General features: G+C 41.0%; 2 protein-coding genes across 2 annotated transcripts in view; one reads left to right on the top strand and one right to left on the bottom strand.

Annotated features, from left to right (window-relative positions):
• Positions 1-6,141: 6,141 nt before the first annotated feature.
• Positions 6,142-22,570, top strand: dph5 (diphthamide biosynthesis 5). Its single transcript, XM_061978316.2, has 7 exons — positions 6,142-6,389; positions 12,739-12,863; positions 12,948-13,056; positions 15,881-16,001; positions 16,303-16,342; positions 16,400-16,506; positions 21,782-22,570. Exons 1-7 carry the CDS (start codon positions 6,255-6,257, stop codon positions 22,000-22,002), a joined length of 858 nt encoding a protein of 285 aa, XP_061834300.2. The 5' UTR covers positions 6,142-6,254; the 3' UTR covers positions 22,003-22,570.
• The window catches only part of slc30a7 (solute carrier family 30 member 7), a 17,295-nt gene continuing 16,366 nt past the window's right edge, over positions 22,547-23,475 (bottom strand). Inside the window, exons 9-11 of the mRNA XM_061978311.2 lie at positions 23,383-23,473; positions 23,160-23,309; positions 22,547-23,091 (exon numbers count right to left, since the gene is read on the bottom strand). Of these exons, the coding sequence (XP_061834295.2) occupies positions 23,044-23,091; positions 23,160-23,309; positions 23,383-23,473 (289 nt within the window). The 3' untranslated portion in view covers positions 22,547-23,043. The remainder of the gene's footprint in view (positions 23,092-23,159; positions 23,310-23,382; positions 23,474-23,475) is intronic.

The following is a 23,475-nucleotide window of genomic DNA, read 5'->3' as shown; positions in this document are numbered from 1 at the left end:
AAATTACGGAGCTAAATAATGAAGCTACATTATGGAGCTAAATTATGGAGCTAAATAAACGGAGCTAAATAAACGGAGCTAAATAAACGGAGCTAAATTATGTAGCTAAATTACGGCACTAATTTATGGAGCTAAATTACGAAGCTCAATTATGTAGTTAAATTACAGAGCTAAATTGTGGAGCTAAATTATAGAGCTAAATTATGGAGCTAAATTAAGGAGCTAAATTATGTAGCTAAATTATGTAGCTAAATTATGTAGCTAAATTATGTAGCTAAATTACGGAGCTAAATTACGGAGCTAAATTATGTAGCTAAATTATGTAGCTAAATTATGGAGCTAAATTATGTAGCTAAATTATGCAGCTAAATTACAGAGCTAAATTATGGAGATAAATTATGGAGCTAAATTATGTAGCTAAATTACGGAGCTAAATTATGGAGCTAAATTACGGAGCTAAATTACGGAGCTAAATTATGGAGCTAAATTACGAAGCTAAATCATGTTGTTAAATTACAGAGCTAAATTGTGGAGCTAAATTATGGAGCTAAATTATGTAGCTAAATTACAGAGCTAAATTATGGAGCTAAATTATAGAGCTAAATTACGGAGCTAAATTATGTAGCTAAATTATGGAGCTAAATAATGAAGCTAAATTATAGAGCTAAATTACGAAGCTAAATTATTATTTAGCTAAATTATGTCAGTCGTGATAAATGGAGTCATGTTGTTGTCATGGGGAGCCATGGTGTTGCCATGTCAGTCGTGATGGGTGGAGTCATGTTGTTGCCATGTCAGTCGTGATTGGTGGAGTCATGTTGTTGCCATGTCAGTCGTGATGGGTGGAGTCATGTTGTTGCCATGTCATGTCAGTCGTGATGGATGGAGTCATGTTGTTGTCATGGGGAGCCATGGCGTTGTCATGTCAGTCGTGATGGGTGGAGTCATGTTGTTGCCATGTCATGTCAGTCGTGATGGGTGGAGTCATGTTGTTGCCATGTCAGTCGTGATTGGTGGAGTCATGTTGTTGTCATGTCATGTCAGTCGTGATGGATGGAGTCATGTTGTTGTCATGTCAGTCGTGATAGTTGGAGTCATGTTGTTGTCATGTCAGTCGTGATAGATGGAGTCATGTTGTTGTCATGTCAGTCGTGATGGGTGGAATCATGTTGATGTCATGTCAGTCGTGATGGATGGAGTCATGTTGTTGCCATGTCAGTCGTGATGGGTGGAGTCATGTTGTTGCCATGTCAGTCGTGATGGATGGAGTCATGTTGTTGCCATGTCAGTCGTGATGGGTGGAGTCATGTTGTTGCCATGTCAGTCGTGATGGATGGAGTCATGTTGTTGTCATGGGGAGCCATGGCGTTGTCATGTCAGTCGTGATGGGTGGAGTCATGTTGTTGTCATGTCAGTCGTGATAGTTGGAGTCATGTTGTTGTCATGTCAGTCGTGATAGATGGAGTCATGTTGTTGTCATGTCAGTCGTGATGGATGGGGTCATGTTAGTAATGGGTGGAGTCATGTTAATCGTTACAGGTGGAGCCATGTTGTTGTCATGTCAGTAGTGATGAGTCATGTCAATCGTTACAGGTGGAGTCATGTTGTCATGTCAATAGTTATATGCAAAGTCATGTCAGTTGTGGTAGGTGGAGTCATGTTAATTGTTTTAGGTGGAGTCATGTTGTCATGTCAATAATGCAAATAATGCAAAGTCATGTCAGTCGTGATGGGTGGAGTCATGTTGTCGTCATAGTAAGAGTCATTGTCGTCATAGGCGGAGTCCTGTCAATCATGGCGTCACGTCAATTGTGACGGGTGGTGTCATGTTAGCCGTTAAAGGTGGAGTTGTGTATTTTATATTTCAAGGTTTAATTGAATATTTATTAATCCAATTAGCATTATGGGATTTTTTGGTGTTCTTTCAACTAAATTTTATTTCTAAAATCTGCTCTATAAGTTGTCACTTTGGAGCTGAAAGATATTCTTGTGGGAGGGGGGTTGATGGTGTTGGGGGGGCCCCTGAGGGTACTCTTTGCATTCAACACTGCTCATTAGACATGCACAACTGACTCAATGGACCCCCTTTGTCATGACTGTGTGGGAGCCTCAAAGAGACCCCGCCCCCTCCTCTGATGGCGCCGTTCCTCTTGTGTAAGTTTGGAGGACTCATCCAGAACCAGCATATTCTCCTCCACACATATGACCTTTTTTTTTTCTTTTTCTGGGCAGGTGAAACCATGGAGTGAGGACACGCTAACATTAGCGGCGAGCTCGGTTTGCAAATGAAAGTGGGAGTGAAGATAGGAGCTAGCTCCATCAGAAGCCAACCACTATACGGTACGACGAGGCCTTCAGGAACCAAAAGTATCTTTTTAGCAGTCCATCAGACGGTGAATAGAAACAGTTAACATTGGAGTGTTTGCTTGACTGGCACTGGACAAACCACATCACTCCCCCCCCCCTTACCCGCGTACCCCGGCATTATGCAACCCACCAACCATCCCATTTAAGAGTACGTGTGTGAGTGTACGCACATCGGAGGGTCCACTGACGCTTGTTTACCACAACAAAGGGCGAACGAGAAAGAGAGAGACTTTTTTTTTTCTTTCTTCTCACCACTTCATTCACATCCTGAGTGCTTTCAGACGCGGTCGCCATGGAAACGGCAGCGGGGATGGCAGCCATGTGCTCTGCCAGTATTTGGGTGTTGACCACGCCTCCTTGTGGACTCTGGATGAAGATTAAGATTAATATTAAGATAGTTTATTTCAAAGGGGACAATGCAATTTCATAAAACACATGACTATACATGGTTTAAAAAAAAGCCAGAATTAGCCAGAAGGCTAGTTTTGATGTAAAAAAGGCAGTCAAATTTAAAAGAAAAAGAAAAGAAAGAGAGAGAAAAACACAAAAAGCACACAATACATATCTGTCATGGAATCAGTTTCATGTCAACACTATCGTTGTCACCTGGGGATGAATGCTTTAATATGTCATACTCAAGTGAATATAACATTAGAACAACATCACAAACTAGTTGACTCCTAAATGCACAGAGAAGGTGCATTGCATTATCACTGATAAATAGAAAAATAGTAATAATATAATATATTTAGTAATTATAAATACATATATGTTGTTCTTAATGCATAAATAAATATATATCTTAGTAAGAATAATGTAATATGTTAATGCTTTGACGTAATAATGTAATATGTTAATGCTTTGACGCATTGGCTGCTGTGACGCGAGAAATTCGGCCGCCATCTTGAAGTGGTGATGAGGAGCCGGCGAGCAGCCTAAACTGTAGAAAACTAAGATGGTGTTCAGCGTTTTCCTGCTCAAATGAGCGGACTGTTGAAAATAGGAATTGGGGGATTACTTTTCACAAGTGAGATTTAACATTAACGTACTATTGGTTGTATTTTGTGAAAAGAATATTACCGCAGAGTTGAGAAGGAGCAAAGATCTTCAATAGTACTGAAATCGTAGCCGCTGGCAAACAAGAGTATGACCAGAGGTGGGTAGTAACGCGCTACATTTACTCCGTTACATCTACTTGAGTAACTTTTGGGATAAATTGTACTTCTAAGAGTAGTTTTAATGCAACATACTCTTACTTTTACTTGAGTATATTTATAGAGAAGAAACGCTACTTTTACTCCGCTACTTTTACTCCGCTACTTTTATCTACATTCAGCTCGCTACTCGCTACTAATTTTTATCGATCTGTTAATGCACGCTTTGTTTGTTTTGGTCTGTCAGACAGACCTTCATAGTGCCTGCGTTTCAACAAATACAGTCACTGGTGACGTTCACTCCGTTCCACCAATCAGATGCAGTCACTGGTGACGTTGGACCAATCAAACAGAGCCAGGGGTCACATGACCTGACTTAAACAAGTTGAAAAACTTATTGGAGTGTTACCATTTAGTGGTCAATTGTACGGAATATGTACGGTACTGTGCAAACTACTAATAAAAGTTCCAATCAATCAATCAAAACTGTGAAGGAAAAAAGACCATTTTTTTATTTCAACCGTACATCCCGTCAAAAGCCTAAAGACTGACTGCACAGTTCCTGTCTTCACAATAAAAGTGCCGCTCTATTGCGCCTGCGCTTTCAAAATAAGAGTCTCCGAAAGCCAGCGCAAACAAGCTAGCAAGCTACGGAGTTTGCCGCCAATGTATTTCTTGTAAAGTGTATAAAAACGAATATGGAAGCTGAATAAATAAGATGCCAAAAACCAACCACTTTCATGTGGTATTAGACAGAAAGGAGTAACTTTTTTTCTCCTCCATTTGAAAATGTGGATGTTATCAGCACTACTGTCTGATTACAATCAATGCAAGTCATCAGAATCAGGTAATACACCAACTTATATTCTTGTCTTCATGAAAGAAAGGAATCTATATGTGTTAAACATGCATGTATATTCATTAAAACACCTTTAACATGTAAACAAAAGCGGCAAAATAAATATAAATTATATACTGTATATATCAATGTATGTATATATATATATATATATATATATATATATATATATATATATATATATATGTATATGTGTGTGTGTGTGTATATATATATATATATATATATATATATATATATATATATATATATATATATATGTATATGTGTGTGTGTGTGTATATATATATATATATATATATATATATATATATATATATATATATATATATATATATATATATATATATATATATATATATGTCTTAATAAGGTTATCCAAAAAATAGTGCTCGATACCGTAGTAGAGCGCAATATATGTATGTGTGGGAAAAAAAATCACAAGACTATTTAATCTCTACAGGCCTGTTTCATGAGGGGGGGTTCCCTCAATCATCCCTCAAAAATCTCCTGATGATTGAGGGAACCCCCCCTCATGAAACAGGCCTGTAGAGATGAAATAGTCTTGTGATTTTTCCCCCCACACATACATATACATATATATATATATATATATATATATATATATATATATATATATATATATATATATATATATATATATATATATATATATATGATATGATATGTGTGTGTATGTTACTCATCAGTTACTCAGTACTTGAGTAGTTTTTTCACAACATACTTTTTACTTTTACTCAAGTAAATATTTGGGTGACTACTCCTTACTTTTACTTGAGTAATACATCTCTAAAGTAACAGTACTCTTACTTGAGTACAATTTCTGGCTACTCTACCCACCTCTGAGTATGACCATAATAGAATTGCTTGTCAATGAAATGAATTACATTTAAAAATGTCATACTTGAATAACAAAGTTGAAATAAATGATTGTGACGCCTAAAACTAAATTCACCAGCCGCCACTGATTATGATGCATTCTCATTTTAGGCAAAGTATAAGACAATAGTTTCTTAACAGTATAATTGTAACCAGGAATAAGTCTTCAAATACTAACATTGTTGGGTAAGACAGAATTTGGTTTTATTCTGAATCCAGTGAAACAGATTGGTGGTTTTAGCTGATATAAAGACTTAAACATGTTTATGTTTAAGTATTTGGCAGATGCTTTTATCCAAAGCGACATACATAACAATTACATATAAAACAATCACTGTAAACATGATCATTTAAGGGAAGAATGTAATACAAAATATCAATACAAAGTGTCAAGACAGAATAAACTCTCTGCTGCTGCAGCAACAGAGATACAGTCTATAAGATATATAATGTATTCATACATTGTTTATGTAGCATGTATATATAACCTCATCATATTGTTTCTTCAACTTCAAAATAGATGGGGGATTATATTCCCAGTTTTGATCTCGGATGTCTAGTCACTTATAGCATATAATAATATTCTATTACTGTTAAGCAAACTATGAATAATAAAACATGCGTCCTTTATCATAGCTACACGTATGACAACAAAGCGTGTGAAAATCAGTGGTATTCAGTGAGGTAAAATGAATGAAATGTGCTGACAGTTGATTGCTCCTGACAAATGAATTGCACTGAGTGGAGCGGATCACCACTCCAAGATGGCGGCCCCGCGTCTCGTCAGCGCCGATGCTGCGTACCCTTACAAGATGTCTATGAGCCGGAGCACAACAGGTCGTATTGCGGCGGTAACTGTCGTAAAGTCTTGATTTACGGCACACGAAAACTAAACCAGTGCTACACGTGAGTGCAGACTGGCTCAAAGTAACATTTTTTGAAGCTTCTTTTTGGGGCAAACCTTTCCGATCGGGATGCTCTACCTGATCGGGTTGGGTCTGGGGGACGCCACCGACATCACAGTGAAAGGTCTGCAGGCCGTGAGGAAGTGCTCCCGGGTCTACTTGGAGGCCTACACCTCCGTGCTAACTGTGGGCAAGGAAGCTTTGGTGAGGTTTTACAATAAACAAACTATCTTATCTTATCTATCCATCGTTGACATGAGGACACTTACACGGGAAAACCCGCAATGTACTAAAAGTACTCGTCATAATATAATGTTCTTTAAATCTATATGTGTTAAAGTAAAACTAACTCAGCATGTTTGACTTGTTTACATGCTTCTTTGCAGTATAAACATGTTTAATAGTGTCTATAACTTCTTTGTTTTGATTAGATCACTTAGCAGTGTGTATATACCTGCTTCTTTGCAGTATTAGCATGTTTAATAGTGTGTATAAAGTAGTGTACCTTCTGTATTGTGATATTAGCTTTATTAGCAGTGTGTATACCTGCTTTGTTGCAGTATTATCATGTTTAGTAGTGTGTGTATATATAGTATACTTTCTTTATTACAGTATTAGCATGTTTAGTATATATATACATATATATATATATATATATATATATATATATATATATATATATATATATATATATATATAAATATAATGATTGCCGAGCGCAACCACCGTTGCTGCTCACTGCTCCCCTCACCTCCCAGGTAGTGTAACAAGGGGATGGGTCAAATGCAGAGAGTAATTTCATCACACTTAGTGTGTGTGTGTGTGTGTGTGTGTGTGTGTGTGTGTGTGTGTGTGTGTGTGTGTGTGTGTGTGTGTGTGTGTGTGTGCGTGTGTGTGACCATCAGTGGTACTTTAACTTTAACGTAACTTAACACACACAGACACACACATATACCGTATTTTTCGGAGTATAAGTCGCACCGGAGTATAAGTCGCACTGGCCGAAAATGCATAATAAAGAAGGAAAAAAACATATATAAGTCGCACTGGAGTATAAGTCGCATTTTTTGGGGAAATGTATTTGATAAAAGCCAACACCAAAAATAGACATTTGAAAGGCAATTTAAAATAAATCAAGAATAGTGAACAACAGGCTGAATAAGTGTACGTTATATGAGGCATAAATAACCAACTGGTATGTTAACGTAACATATTATGGTAAGAGTCATTCAAATAACTATAACATATAGAACATGCTATACGTTTACCAAACAATCTGTCACTCCTAATCGCTAAATCCCATGAAATCTTATACGTCTAGTCTCTTATGTGAATGAGATGAATAATATTATTTGATATTTTACGCTAATGTGTTAATAATTTCACCAGTGTTGGGACTAACGCGTTACAAAGTAACGCGTTACTGTAACGCCGTTACTATCGGCGGTAACTAGTAATCTAACGCGTTATTTTTTATATTCAGTAACTCCGTTACCGTTACTACATGATGCGTTACTGCGTTATTTTGCGTTATTTTTTATGTAGTATCGGCTAGAAACTGAGAAGATCTGAGTGTTCAGCGCTGCTGAAGAGGCGACAAAAAAGAGGCGCGCCGCGCACTGTCTGTGTGTGTGTGTGTGTGTGTGTGTGTGTGTGTGTGTGTGTGGGAGGGGGCGTGTCTGTGTCTACTATCAAGACGTCATGGCGAACCCCAAAGCCGAGTTTCTTAAAATGGAGATATTTTCAGTACGTTTCTTTTATCGACCACAAAGAAAAGAACATTTTAGTTGAATGTAAGTTTCAAATCTGCTGAAACAGCGACAAAAACAACATGCTTCGACGAAGCTAGTAAAGAGACACACACTTCACCTACATCTCCAACAGCGGCTGGATTTTAATGAGGCACTGCACACTGAAGGTACACACACTCTGTCAATTCTCTTATATACTCTTTCATTTTAAACTTTTAGAGTGTTTGATTATCACATCACTCTAAATGTTTAGACTATAAAGTTCACAAACCTAAAGAGGGATACTAGTGGGCCAGGCTAATATTTCCTTTTCTCTAAACTAAGTGGGGAAATGTGTAGAGTGTTCTGGGCTTCAGACATGATTTTATTTCAGAATTCCTTGAGAAAACGCCTGGTTAGGCTTTATGTATGTAGTGTGTGCCTTTCTTGTTTTACAGCTATGTTGTTATTATGCTGTTTGTTACTTATGTATGTTAAGTTGCAGCTATTTAAAATAGTTTTGTCAATTTGTTCTGGTCTGAAACAAATTGGCCCTTTAAAACATATCTTTGTCTTTGTGTGTTGTATGTAGAGCACATTGCTTAGCAGAGTTCAGTGATGCAAATGCATGTCAAGTTGATCAACAGATTGTATTATTCTCCAGTGCAATAACAGTACTAAAATGAAGGCTAAAAGGGCATTAAATGGGGCCTTAAAAAAATAAAAAATAAATATATAAGTAACTAAATAGTTACTTTTCACAGTAACGCATTACTTTTTGGTTTAAGTAACTGAGTTAGTAACTGAGTTACTTTTGAAATAAAGTAACTAGTAACTGTAACTAGTTACTGGTTTTCAGTAACTAACCCAATACTGAATTTCACACATAATCGCTCCTGAGTAGAAGTCGCACGCCCGGCCAAACTATGAAAAAAACTGCCACTTATAGTCCGAAAAATACGTTTTTATATATATATATATATATATATATATATATATATATATATACATACATATACATACATACACATGTGCTTCCCTGTGGTATTGGGTTCAATTGTGTGTACAAATCTGCCTTTCACTTGTTTTATAGTACGTACATTCCTACTTATTTGTGGTATTAGCTTTACTAGCAGCTTGTAGGGTCCTGCTCCTTTGTGGTATTAGCATGTCAGGTAGTGTGTGTGTGTGTGTATATACCTCTTTGTTGTATTAGCTTGTTTAACTGTGTGTATTAATACCCGTTTCATTCTAGTCGTAACATGTTTAGCAGTGTGTGTATACACCTGCTATAGTATGATATTGGCTTATTTAGCTGTGTGTATACACCTGCTATAGTATGATATTGGCTTATTTAGCTGTGTGTATACATCTGCTATAGTATGATATTGGCTTATTTAGCTGTGTGTGTACCTGCTTCTTTGTGGTATTAGGATTTTTAGAGGCATGTATAATATACCTACTATATTGTGGTATTGGCTTATTGTGTGTACCTGCTTCTTTGTGGTATCAGCATGTTTAGAGGTGTGTATATACCTACTATATTGTGATATTGGCTTATTGTGTGAACATGCTTCTTTGTGGTATCAGCATGTTTAGGTGTGTAAATACCTACTATGTTGTGATATTGGCATCAGCATGTTTAGATGCATGTATACCGTATTTTCCGCACTATAAGGCGCACCGGATTATTAGCCGCACCTTCTATGAATTACATATTTCATAATTTTGTCCACCAATAAGCCGCCCCGGACTAAAAGCCGCGCCTACGCTGCGCTAAAGTGAATGTCAAAAAAACGCTGCGCTAAAGTGAATGTCAAAAAAACAGTCAGATAGTTCAGTCAAACTTTAATAATATATTGAAAACCAGCGTTCTAACAACTCTGTCCCAAAATGTACGCAAATGTGCAATCACAAACATAGTAAAATTCAAAATGGTGTAGAGCAATAAATAGCAACATAATGTTGCTCGAACGTTAATGTCACAACACACAAAATAAACATAGCGCTCACCTTCTGAAGTTATTCTTCATTCGTAAATCCTTCGAATTCTTCGTCTTCGGTGTCCGAATTGAAAAGTTAGCGTGGGATCCAAAAATGGCCGGCTCCGCCTCGTAGAAGTCATCGGATTCAGTGTCGCTGTTGTTGTGCAGCAGTTCTGTGAATCCTGCCTTCCGGAAAGCTCGGACCACAGTTGTGACCGAAACTATCTGCCCAGGCATTTACGATCCACTGGCAGATGTTGGCGTATGTCGACCGGCGCTATCTGCCCGTCTTAGTGAAGGTGTGTTCGCCTTCGGAGCTGTGTGAAAAAAGCCACCCGGCCTCTTCGCGTAAACTTCCCTTAACCACTCGCTCATCTTTTCTTCATCCATCCATCCCTTCGAGTTAGCTTTTATGATGACGCCGGCTGGAAAGGTCTCTTTTGGATGGGTGGAAGTTAGCATGGCAAGCTAGAACCACAGTGAAGGATGACTCCTCATTCTCTGTGGTGCGAATATTCACCGTACGTGCTCCCGTTCCACAGTGCAGTTCACAGGAATATCAGTTGCTGTGAAATACGGTAGTAATCCGTGTGCGGATGGAGAGATTGCGTCTTTTTATGAACCGGATCCTTGTCCTTTGTAGGAGCCATTTTGTGGTCTTTACAGATGTAAACAGGAAATGAAACGTACGGTGATATCCGCGCGTTTTTTCTTCTTCTTCCGGGGGCGGGTGAAGCGCTTCCTGTTCTATGGGGGCGGGTGAAGCGCTTCCTGTTCTATGGGGGCGGGTGCTTTCCTTGGCGGTTGCTTGCGTAGAAGAAGAAGCGCTTCCTGTTCTACCGGGAAAAAAGATGGCGGCTGTTTACCGAAGTTGCGAGACCGAAACTTTATGAAAATGAATCGTAATAAAGCGCACCGGGTTATTAGGCGCACTGTCAGCTTTTGAGAAAAATTGTGGTTTTTAGGTGCGCCTTATAGTGCGGAAAATACGGTAATATACCTACTATATATTGTGATATTGGCTTATTGTGTGTACATGCTTCTTTGTGGTATCAGCATGTTTAGAGGCGTGTATATACCTACTATATTGTGGTATTGGCTTATTGTGTGTACATGCTTCTTTGTGGTATCAGCATGTTTAGAGGCGTGTATATACCTACTATATTGTGATATCGGCTTATTGTGTGTACATTAGACATGCGCGGATAGGCAATTATTTCATCCGCAACTGCATCACAAAAGTCGTCACCCATCCGCCATCCACCCGAACTAACATTTTATCAAAACTGCACCCGCCCGCACCCACCCGTTGTTATATATCTAATATAGACGATGCAAGGCATTAGTGAGGTTATAAAGCTTTTGCCTGTTAAAGAAAGGAGACTGATCCAATGCAGCAGAGACATTCAATGCGTGCCACGCTGTCACGGCCCAGACGCACACCAGTGCGCAATCATCTGGGAGCCGCGCTGAGCGCACCTCCAAGCGCACTCGCGCCACTCAAACTGCTGCAGGCAGCTGCGTTCTATCTTGTTTTAACATCCTGTGGCACTCTTCTGGGATCACGGCGGACGAAACTGCTCATGCTCAGGGTGTTTGTGGAGGTTCGGGGTTTTGCACAAATGTGATGCACCATGTTAGATGTCCCGGTTTTGTGACTGTCGTAGACATAAACAGCGTCGCAGCTCTTGCAAATCACGTAGCCAGCATTACTATCATCCTGATTTACAACCTCATAAAAACGAGTCCACGCTGAACTTTTTTGGCCTTTTTTTCCCCTGGTCTTTATATTCCCTTTTTTAGTTTGTCGCGTACCACGTTTGCTGCCGGCGTTGCCATCTTTTGTTTTTTTTTCTTCTGTTGTGGCATATGCTGCAGGTGCCTGCTCGTTTTTCGTATGTGGGTAACAACATTTAACTATGTATATATATTTCCGAATTGGTTTAACTGCCACCCGCCTGAATCTATTTAAAATCAAATTTTTTTTAATTTCAACCGCCCGACCCGCGGATAATCCGCGGACTCCGTGGTTGTGTCCGCAAACCGCGCATCTCTAGTGTACATGCTTCTTTGTGGTATCAGCATGTTTAGAGGTGTGTATATACCTACTATGTTGTGATATTGGCTTATTGTGTGTACATGCTTCTTTGTGGTATCAGCATGATTAGAGGCGTGTATATACCTACTCTATTGTGATATCGGCTTATTGTGTGTACATGCTTCTTTGTGGTATCAGCATGTTTAGAGGCGTGTATATACCTACTATGTTGTGATATCGGCTTATTGTGTGTACATGCTTCTTTGTGGTATCAGCATGATTAGAGGCGTGTATATACCTACTCTATTGTGATATCGGCTTATTCTGTGTACATGCTTCTTTGTGGTATCAGCATGTTTAGAGGCGTGTATATACCTACTATGTTGTGATATCGGCTTATTGTGTGTACATGCTTCTTTGTGGTATCAGCATGTTTAGGTGTGTATATACCTACTATATTGTGATATCGGCTTATTGTGTGTACATGCTTCTTTGTGCTATCAGCATGTTTAGAGGCGTGTATATACCTACTATATTGTGATATCGGCTTATTGTGTGTACCTGCTTCTTTGTGGTATTAGCTTATTAAACAGTGCAAATATATCTGCTTCAATAGCACTAGGTATTAGCTATTATGTGTGTATACACTTGCTTCTTTGGGGTATTGACTTGTCTATACCTGCTTCCTTATGGTAGTACCGTTACTATTTGCTTGAGTAGCAGTGTGTGTGTATTTACCAATGTTACTTGTGCGTATATACCTTACATGTCATGTTTATTAGCATGTGATGATTGCTCAGGAGGAGTACTACGGTAAGGAGCTGATCCTGGCCGACCGGGATCTGGTGGAGCAGGAAGCTGACGAGATCCTTAAGGACGCCAAAGAGACAGACATAGCCTTTCTGGTGGTGGGAGACCCCTTTGGGTGGGTGGTCGCACGAAGGCTAACATTCCTCGTTGCAAGAAGACGCGACACTCACCATGACACGCTTGCTGTTTTTGATCGCAGCGCTACCACTCACAGTGACCTCGTCCTCAGAGCGGTGCATGCTGGGATATCATACCGGGTCATCCACAATGCCTCCATCATGAACGCGATTGGCTGCTGTGGCCTGCAGGTGAGTCACATGACCTCAACATTAGCATTTTGACCACACCAATGTGATTGAATTAGCATTGTCAAGTATAGGGATGGATGCCTTTTTCACTTTCGGTACGGTACCAATTACCGGTATCTAGGAATCGACACTTTTGTGTGTGTGCTCAAATGTAAATAAATGTTAACTGTTACAATCTAATTTTTTAATACTTTACATTAAGACCGAGCTGTCTTGTCCAGTTGCTATCTTGCTTTCTTACACTTCTGTCTCATTTGCAAGTACTGTGCTGTATTATAAAGTACACTTTGCATGCAGTTGCAATTCCAAGACTTAAGATGGCAGTAGTGAATTTGCCATTCAATGTGCCACTCTTCTTTTGTTGAGTCCTACAATCTGTTTGTACTGTACGTCAGGGGTCCCCAACCACCGGGCTGTGGATCGGTACCGGTCCGTGGATCGATTGGTACCGGGCCGCACAAGAAATAATAAAAAAAATAAATAAATAAAAAAAACACAAGATACACTTACAATTAGTGCACCAACCCAAAAAAAACCCTCCCCCATTTACACTCATTCACACAAAAGGGTTGTTTCTTTCTGTTATTAATATATCTGGTTCCTACATTATATATCAATATATATCAATACAGTCTGCAGGGATACAGTCCATAAGCACACATGATTGTATTTTTTTATGACAAAAAAACCAACAAAAAAACATTCCAAAATTTTCAAGCGTTGACCGGTCCGCAGTTACAAAAAGGTTGGGGACCACTGCTGTACGTATTGTATTTATTACACGCCGGCAGTTTAATTGTAACACACATGTAGTTTTTAATACCAAAATTTGGAGGCGTTGAAAACGCCATGTAAAATCGCTAATGCTAATCGGTAGCATGTCTATGGCAAATAAATTAGCATCGAGCGTCTTCTTCTTACTTTGTCGTCGTGTGAAAATGTAACAGGAAGTCCAGCTGAGTCCACTCGAAATGCTTGTTTCCAAGCCAGGTGTTTGAACCGGACGTGACGTCACATGCAACAAAAATATTGAAATATGGTACTGTTTGATTTTAAGTGAATTGGTACCCGGGAGTACCTATTATTATATAGGGACCCATTAGGATTGTACGGTATACCGGTATTAGTATAGTACCGCGATACTAATTAATCATATACGGTTCTATATCGCCTCTAAAAAGTACTGGTTCCCCACCCCCCCGCCGTCATCACGTCGTGACATTGCTGGTTTTACAAGCAGAGGAGCATGTTCGGCAGCGCACAATCACAGAGTACTTACAAGCAGACACAGTGTGTAGACAGAAAAGAGAGAACGGACGCATTTTGGCTTAAAAAGTAAAGATAAAGGTGAAGTTATAACACTGAAACGCCCTCAGGAAGAGGTGCTTTAAGACATGGCTAGCTAGGTAGTGTGTTTTAGCTACTTCTAAATCACTAATCCTTGTCTCCATGGCGACAAATATAGTAAGTTTCTTACAAGTATCATCCCTGCAGGACGAGGAATAGCCAAACATGCTTCACTACACTCTGTAGGAGGATAAAATAGCTCACCGGCGTCACAATGTAAACAAACGCCATTGGTGGATCTACACCTGACATCCACTGTAATGATACCAAGTACAGGCGCGTATCTAGTCGATACTACTATGATTACATCAATATTTTTTAGCATCACAAAATCTTTAGTTTTTTAAAAATGTATATGATGTTTATAAACTCAGTAAATACGTCCCTGGACACATGAGGACTATGAATATGACCAATGTATGATCCTGTAACTACTTGGTATCGGATTGATACCTAAATGTGTGGTATCATCCAAAACTAATGTAAAGTATCAAAGAAGAGAAGAATAAGTGATTATTACATTTGAACAGAAGTGTAGATAGAACATGTTGAAACAGAGAGTAAGCAGATATTAACAGTAAATTAACAAGTAGATTAATAATTCATTTTCTACCACTTTATAATGTGTACAAAATAATAGGTGTATAAATGACACAATATGTTACTGCATATGTCAGCAGACTAATTAGGAGTCTTTGTTTGATTACTTACTACTAAAAGACAAGTTGTCTAGTATGTTTCACTATTTTATTTGAGGACAAACTTGCAATAAGAAACATATGTAAGATTTTTTTTGTTAAAAATAAAGCCAATAATGCATTTTTTTGTGGTCCCCTTAAAGCAGGGGTCGGCAACCCGCGGCTCCGGAGCCGCATGCGGCTCTTTGATCACTCTGATGCGGCTCAGCAGCTTACTTGCTGAACCCCCCAATTTTCCCGTGAGACTTCCGGATTTCAGTGCCTCTCGCCGAAAACTCCCGGGATCAATATTCACCGATTTTCACCCTTACAGATATAATAAGGGCGTGCTATGATGGTCCAACATTCGGTGCCCTCTACAATCTGTATTAACAGCTTGTCAGCCTAACAATTGTTAAACAATATACATCTTCTGCTTGCACACGTACGTGACAGCAAGGCATACTTGGTCAACAGCCACACAGGTTACACTGACGGTGACCATATAAAACAACTTTAACACTCTTACTAATAATGCGCCACACTTTGAACCAAAACCAAACAAGAATGACAAACACATTTCGGGAGAACATCTGCACCTTAACACACACAAACACAACAGAACAAACACCCAGAATCCCATGCAGCCCTAACTCTTCCGGGATACATTATACACCCCTGCTACCACCAAACCCCGCCCCCACCCCAACCCTGCTCCCTCACACATCAACCCCCCCTGATAGGATGCTTGCAGATGTTCATTTCATAATTTGCTGTGTTTGTCTGCGTGTGTGCGACAGCTGTACAACTTTGGGGAGACGGTTTCCGTGGTCTTCTGGACGGACACATGGAAACCCGAAAGCTTCTACGACAAAATCTGTAAAAACCGATCAGCTGGACTGCACACTCTTTGTTTACTTGGTAAGACCACGCACACGGTGATGTTTGGGACCGTCCTGTGAACGACGACACAGCGGTGTCACTTTATCCACCCCAGACCAATCAATCACTCTGTGACGCCCCCCCTAAGGGACCAAAGCCAACCCCCAAGGGGCCCCCAACGGCCTGCGAGTGCAGGGGTCTCATCTGTGATGTTCATGCTTATTAAAGCTAATGGAGGACAAGTTGGAAGGGGTCCAGGGTTTGGTTGCGGGGGGATGGGCCATCATAGCTATGAGCATGTTAGGCGAGTTCCAGAAGTGCTTACGTTGTGTGTTTGCAGATCTCAAAGTGAAGGAACAGACAGTGGAGAACATGATGAGGTAACAACACACACGGACCGCACGCGTGAGACGCACCTAACGGAGGCCTGCTTTCAGAGGGAAGAAGATCTACGAGCCTCCCCGCTTCATGAGCGTGTCGCAGGCGGCCAACCAGATGGTCCAGATCGTCCAGAGGAGGCGGGAGCAGGGGGAGGAGCTTGGCGGTGAGACACAGCTGACGCATACATCCACATACCGTATTTTTCGGACTATAAGTGGCAGTTTTTTTTCATAGTTTGGCCGGGGGTGCGACTTATACTCAGGAGCGACTTATGTGTGAAATGATTAACACATTAGCGTAAAATATCCATCCATCCATCCATCCATCCATCCATCCATTTTCTTCCGCTTATCCGAGGTCGGGTCGCGGGGGCAGCAGCCTAAGCAGGGAAGCCCAGACTTCCCTCTCCCCAGCCACTTCGTCCAGCTCTTCCTGTGGAACCCCGAGGCGTTCCCAGGCCAGCCGGGAGACATAGTCTTCCCAACGTGTCCTGGGTCTTCCCCGCGGCCTCCTACCGGTCGGACGTGCCCTAAACACCTCCCTAGGGAGGCGTTGGGGTGGCATCCTGACCAGATGCCCGAACCACCTCATCTGGCTCCTCTCGATGTGGAGGAGCAGCGGCTTTACTTTGAGCTCCCCCCGGATGGCAGAGCTTCTCACCCTATCTCTAAGGGAGAGCCCCGCCACCCGGCGGAGGAAACTCATTTCGGCCGCTTGTACCCGTGATCTTGTCCTTTCGGTCATAACCCAAAGCTCATGACCATAGGTGAGGATGGGAACGTAGATCGACCGGTAAATTGAGAGCTTTGCCTTCTGGCTCAGCTCCTTCTTCACCACAACGGATCGATACAGCGTCCGCATTACTGAAGACGCCGCACCGATCCGCCTGTCGATCTCACGATCCACTCTTCCCTCACTCGTGAACAAGACTCCGAGGTACTTGAACTCCTCCACTTGGGGCAAGATCTCCTCCCCAACCCGGAGATGGCACTCCACCCTTTTCCGGGCGAGAACCATGGACTCGGACTTGGAGGTGCTGATTCTCATCCCAGTCGCTTCACGCTCAGCTGCGAATCGATCCAGTGAGAGCTGAAGATCCTGGCCAGATGAAGCCATCAGGACCACATCATCTGCAAAAAGCAGAGACCTAATCCTGCAGCCACCAAACCAGATCCCCTCAACGCCTTGACTGCGCCTAGAATTCTGTCCATAAAAGTTATGAACAGAATCGGTGACAAAGGGCGTAAAATATCTAATATTATTATTTATCTCATTCACGTAAGAGACTAGACCAGGGGTCTGCAACCCGCGGCTTTGATCACTCTGATGCGGCTCAGCTGCATACTTGCCGACCCTCCGATTTTTCCGGGAGGTTTCCGGATTTTAGTGCCTCTCCCGGAAATCTCCCGGGGCAAACATTCTCAGATTTTCACCCGGACAACAATATTCAGGGCGTGCCGTGATGGCACTGCCTTTAATGTCCTCTACAACATGTCGTCGCGTCCGCTTTTACACCATGCTATCTTCGTGCCGGCCCGGTCACATGTAGTATGTGGCCTCTGCTTACACACGTAAGTGACTGCAAAGCATACTTGGTCAACAGCCATACAGGTTACACTGAGGGTTGTGATATAAACAACTTTAACACTCTTACTAATATGCGCCACACTGTGAACCCACACCAAATAAGAATGACAAACACATTTGGGGAGAACATCTGCACTGTAACACAACATAAACACAACAGAACAAATACCCAGAATCCCATGCATCCTTAACTTTTCCAGGCTACATTATACACCCCCGCAACCACCAAACCCCGCCCACCTCAACCGACGCACGGAGAGGGTTGGGGGGGGGGGGGGGGGGGGTGTATAATGTAGCCTGGAAAAGTTAGGGATACATAGGATTCTGGGTATTTGTTCTTTTGTGCATATGTTGTGTTACGGTGCGGATGTTCTCCCGAAATGTGTTTGTCATTCTTGTTTGGTGTGGGTTCACAGTGTGGCACATATTAGTAAGAGTGTTTTTTTTTAATTTTTTATTGTTTTATTAAATCAACATAGACAAAAACACACGATACACCTTCAACCAGTGCATCAACCCAAAAAAAAAAAAACTCCCCTCCCCCATTCACACTCACACACACCCACTCACACAAAAGGGGTTGTTTCTTTCTGCCATCAATACTCTGGTTCCCACAACATGGACAACACTTCTGCAAGGGACAGTCCCTGAAGCACACTTGATTGTTTGTGCTGCTGGTCCACTAACATTTTCATTTAATTACTTTTTTTTTTTTTTTTTTTCTCCCTCATGTAATTATTTTTATATTGTTTACTTTCCTTTTTATCCAAGAAAATATTTATTTATCTTATCTATAAAAAAAATAAAAATAAAAAAAAGGAAAGAAAGGACCTTATCTTCACCAGACCTGGTTGTAAATGAAATTAGCTTCGTTTAAAGGTTGTTGTTTTTTTAAAACCAGGTCCAGTCCAGATAATGTCCAAGTCGGGTCCAGCAACACACACCTTCATTCATGTACACTGAGAAAAACAAAAAAAAACAAAAAACAGAAAATTAAGAGTAAGAGTGTTAAAGTTGTTTAAACGGGCACCGTCAGTGTGACCTGTATGGCTGTTGAACAAGTATGCCTTGCAGTCACTTATGTGTGTCTGCAGAAGCCGCATACAACATGTGACTGGGCTGGCAAGCTGTTTGTACAGGTTGTCGAGGGCGTTAAAGGCAGTGCCATCATAGCACGCCCTTATTATTGTTGTTTGGGTGAAAATCAGCAGACATTCGAGAGAATAGTTACTCTGAAATTCGGGAGTCTCCCTAAAAAATTGGGAGGGTTGGCAAGTGTGATGCTGTCAAGCGGCATTCATATAAAACTCCCGGGCCGCACTAACATTCAATTTTCATATTAAGGTGCGGGCCGCGTGTCTGAGACCCCTGGTTTATTTATACATAGCACAAAGCAAAAAAAAAACTTTGTATGCAGTGTTATTTAATTTTAAATTTCAAAAGAGTTTTGTGGCTCCCATTGTTTTCTTTATTTTGTGAAACGGGTCAAAATGGCTCCTTGACTGGTAAGGGTTGCCGACCCCTGGACTAGACGTATAAGATTTCATGGGATTTAGCGATTAGGAGTGACAGATTGTTTGGTAAACGTATAGCATGTTCTATATGTTATACAGTATTTTTCGGAGTATAAGTCGCACCTGCCGAAAATGCATAATAAAAAAGGAAAAACACATATAAGTCGCACTGGAGTATAAGTCGCATTTTTGGGGGAAATTTATTTGATAAAAGCCAACACCAAGAATAGACATTTGAAAGGCAATTTAAAATAAATAAAGAATAGTGAACAACAGGCTGAATACGTGTACGTTATATGAGGGATAAATAACCAACTGGTATGTTAACGTAACATATTATGGTAAGAGTCATTCAAATAACTATAACATATAGAACATGCTATACGTTTACCAAACAATCTGTCACTCCTAATCGCTAAATCCCATGAAATCTTATACGTCTAGTCTCTTACGTGAATGAGATAAATAATATTATAATGTGTTACGGTAATAATGTCACACATAAGTCGCTCCTGAGTATAAGTCGCACCCCTGGCCAAACTATGAAAAAAACTGCCACTTATAGTCCGAAAAATACGGTAGTTATTTGAATGACTCTTACCATAATATGTTACGTTAACATACAAGTTGGTTATTTATGCCTCATATAACGTACACTTATTCAGCCTGTTGTTCACTATTCTTTCAAATGTCTATTCTTGGTGTTGGCTTTTATCATATACCATACCTGCCAACTTTTGAAATCAGAAAATCCTGGTAGCCAGGGTCCAGGGGTTGCAGGCCCCGGTAGGTCCAGGACAAAGTCCTGGTGGGGGGTTCAGGCTTCGCCCCCCCGACGCAAAATGATTATTAGCATTCAGACAGGTTAAAATGTTGCTAAAACCATCACTTTTCTATCAGTCACAGTGACTTTTCAAAACAAAATTATTACAGCAAAAATCATATGGGTTGATTGACATGTTTATTCTGTAAGCTAACTTCAATAGTTTGAAATTATTTTGACAGTTAATGCCAGTTATCCTGTCAACCTTTCACAAGACTTCAATTTGTTAATTGAAAGTATAAACAGTATAAACACTTTTTACAGTAAACAAATAGTAAAACAGTACTAAACAATTCCATTAAAAAAAAAAATTGGTGTCATTATTAACTTTCTGTCCAAGCTTGTGTAATCTACTGCCTTGTTCAATTGTAAAAAATATTCTGTGCCTAAAATTCACATTTCTATCACAATTATCATACTGTAAACATGGTAAGCTAACTTCATTAAAATTAATAGTCCTGTCAATAGCATGGAATTACAATTCAAATGTAGTTTTTTTGTAAGCCTTTCAAAAGAATTCAAAATATGAAAAAATAATGAAAATTAATTTAAGCCATCAGACACTTGAAAAGTGGCACATCACATCTCTAATGTAATCATTTGAACTTTTCAACAGAAATAGCACTGCAAAAATATTAAGGACATACTTCTGTATTTTGGTAGTTATGCTGTCAACATTTAACAAGATTTCTTCAACTTGGACTTGAAAGCATAAATAGTATAAACACTTTTAACAGTATAACAGTACTAAACAATTCCAATAGATAACATTGGTGTCATTACCTTTTTGTGGCTAAAATCCAAATGTATCCAAAGAATCTGTTTGGGCGACGAAAAACGTTGAAAGTTTTCCACTTGTATCGCTAGCAACGGCATTAGACTTGTGTTTTTTTGTCCCAACGTGGTCTTTTACATCGCTAATTCCTCCGTGTCCGATCGAAAAATCTTGTCTGCACAAGGTGCAATTCGCGTAGTTTTCACCCTTTTTGGAACGGATAATTATTCCCGGATAGGCTTTTGAATATTATTCACGGAATGACTGCGGTTTTCTTTTCGGTTTAAGACTCGTTTGCGATTTTTCTCCGGCTGATTCCATGATCATTCGCTCGTTTGGAAACAATGGCAACTGGTGCCTCGCGCATGGCATTCGGAATGGCTCGATAGGAAGTTACGGGAAGCAGTGTCGATTGTCATTGTTGTTACGCGATTTCGTGAATAAAACTTTATTTTTTTTATTTTTTTTAATTAATGAAAAACCGTATTTTTTATCACTACAACCGTAACCCGGAATAGGTTGATAAAAACCGTACTAATTACGGGAAAACCGGAGTAGTTGGCAGGTATGATATACATTTCCCCAAAAAATGCGACTTATACTCCAGTGCGACTTATGTGTTTTTTCCTTCTTAATTATGCATTTTCGGCTGCAGCGACTTATACTCTGAAAAATACGGTACATTTAAAAAAAAAAAAAAAAAAAAAGTACCTCACTCTACCCTGCTTCCTGTCTGCAGGTGTGACGGAGGACACCGTGTGCGTAGGCGTGGCCCGGCTCGGCGCTGACGACCAGAAGATCTGCACGGCCACGCTGGGTCAGCTGGTGTCATGTGACCTCGGCGCGCCGCTCCATTCGCTGGTAGTCACCGGCAAGCTCCACCCCCTGGAGGTGGACATGTTACGGCTCAACGCTCAACCGGACGCACTGCGGCACCTGAGCATGGAGGACGGCTCGTAACACACACACACACACACACATGTTATCATTTGGAATGGGGAGCAAGTTTTTGATCATGACTTGTGGGGACCACCCTTTCTACAGGTTGTGGAGGCATAAAAAAAAAATGGTGTAAAATGTCCACTGCCCAGTTAGCTCATACACGTCTTTAAATCTCTGGATTGATGAAGTAATGTGCTGATCATTCTTACTGGGGACCCTGGGGAAAAAAAGAGTTAATATGGTTCATGGGGTTCACATTTAAATAATTTTGCATAATTCACACAAATTTGTACGTGACTACTAAGGACCATTTAAAAAAAAATAAAATAAAAAAAAGTTCTAATTAAATATGACATGATCCTCAGAATCATTTAAAAAGATTTCCCTTTTTTTGTCCCCATACCGTCAGAGGTCCCCTAAAGGTGACTGTGTAAACAGAGCGATGTCCCCATTAAGTAAGCATTGCCAGAACACACACACACACACACTAGAAAAACTGAGTCATTATGTGACATCCACTCATTCCTCCTCAAAACAGGAAGTGAGCCAAAGAACTTCAAAATAAAGCCAGTCTTCTTTAATATTCTTTGAATTTGTTTGGTCAATTTCATGGTTGTGCTGCCAAACGCTCCGTTTGACCACACAGACTTCCTGTGTCCTGTCCTGTGACGTCGACAAAGATGACCAGTCTGTTACTTACTGTTGAGGGTCTACACCCCCCCCTCTCGTGACTGTGGTTTTGGCACCCGCACACGGACACAGTCCATGGATCAATCGGCACTCTGAGGGGGCGTGGCCATCCAGCGCTCAGTTCAACTCGGATTATTAATGAAGGCACTTTCCCAGAATTCCCTGTTCCGGTCAACAGGTACTTGAGGAAGTTGGCGAGGGGGGGGCGTGGAAAAGGGCAGACAAGGATGGGTAACAAAATTAAAGGGCAGTTCGAGTTCATCACAGTTTGCCCCTCCCCCTAAAAGGGTCCTGCTGTAACCCCGAGGTCAGAGGTCACCAGAGGAGACAACAGGCAATTGGTCCCAGAGTCCAAAGGGGGAGGAGCCTCTACATGGCGGAGATGTCGATCTGAACGTACAGCTGACGGACTCCGACCTGTGGAGAGACACCACCTTACTCAATGCACTTTGACACTAGGGGGCGCCGGTGGGCCTGAAGCCAACCTGCGTGAAAATGTTGTGCGTCTGGCTCTGGATCCAGCGGGTGTCGGCGTCCGGCGCCACGAGGAGTTTGAGCGTTCCGATGTAGACGTCGGTGCACAGCGTCCAGAAATGAGGGTCGTGCACGTTGTAGACGCCCTGCAGCTGCTGCACCTGAACGCACCGTCAGCACAAACATCAGCCGGACGCCCGCGCAGACACACCTGGGGGTGCGGCTTGTACCCACCCTTTGGTAGCACTCGGGAAGGGCGTCGTCCAGAGGGGGCGGCGTCCTCTGCATTAAGATCCCGATGGAATCTCGCAGCAAAGGCACCACACT

Source organism: Nerophis lumbriciformis, linkage group LG18 (genome assembly GCF_033978685.3).
Source record: "Nerophis lumbriciformis linkage group LG18, RoL_Nlum_v2.1, whole genome shotgun sequence".
Taxonomy (NCBI): domain Eukaryota; kingdom Metazoa; phylum Chordata; class Actinopteri; order Syngnathiformes; family Syngnathidae; genus Nerophis; species Nerophis lumbriciformis.
The sequence above is the reverse complement of the archived record's forward strand: the minus strand, read 5'-3'. Positions and strand labels throughout refer to the sequence as shown.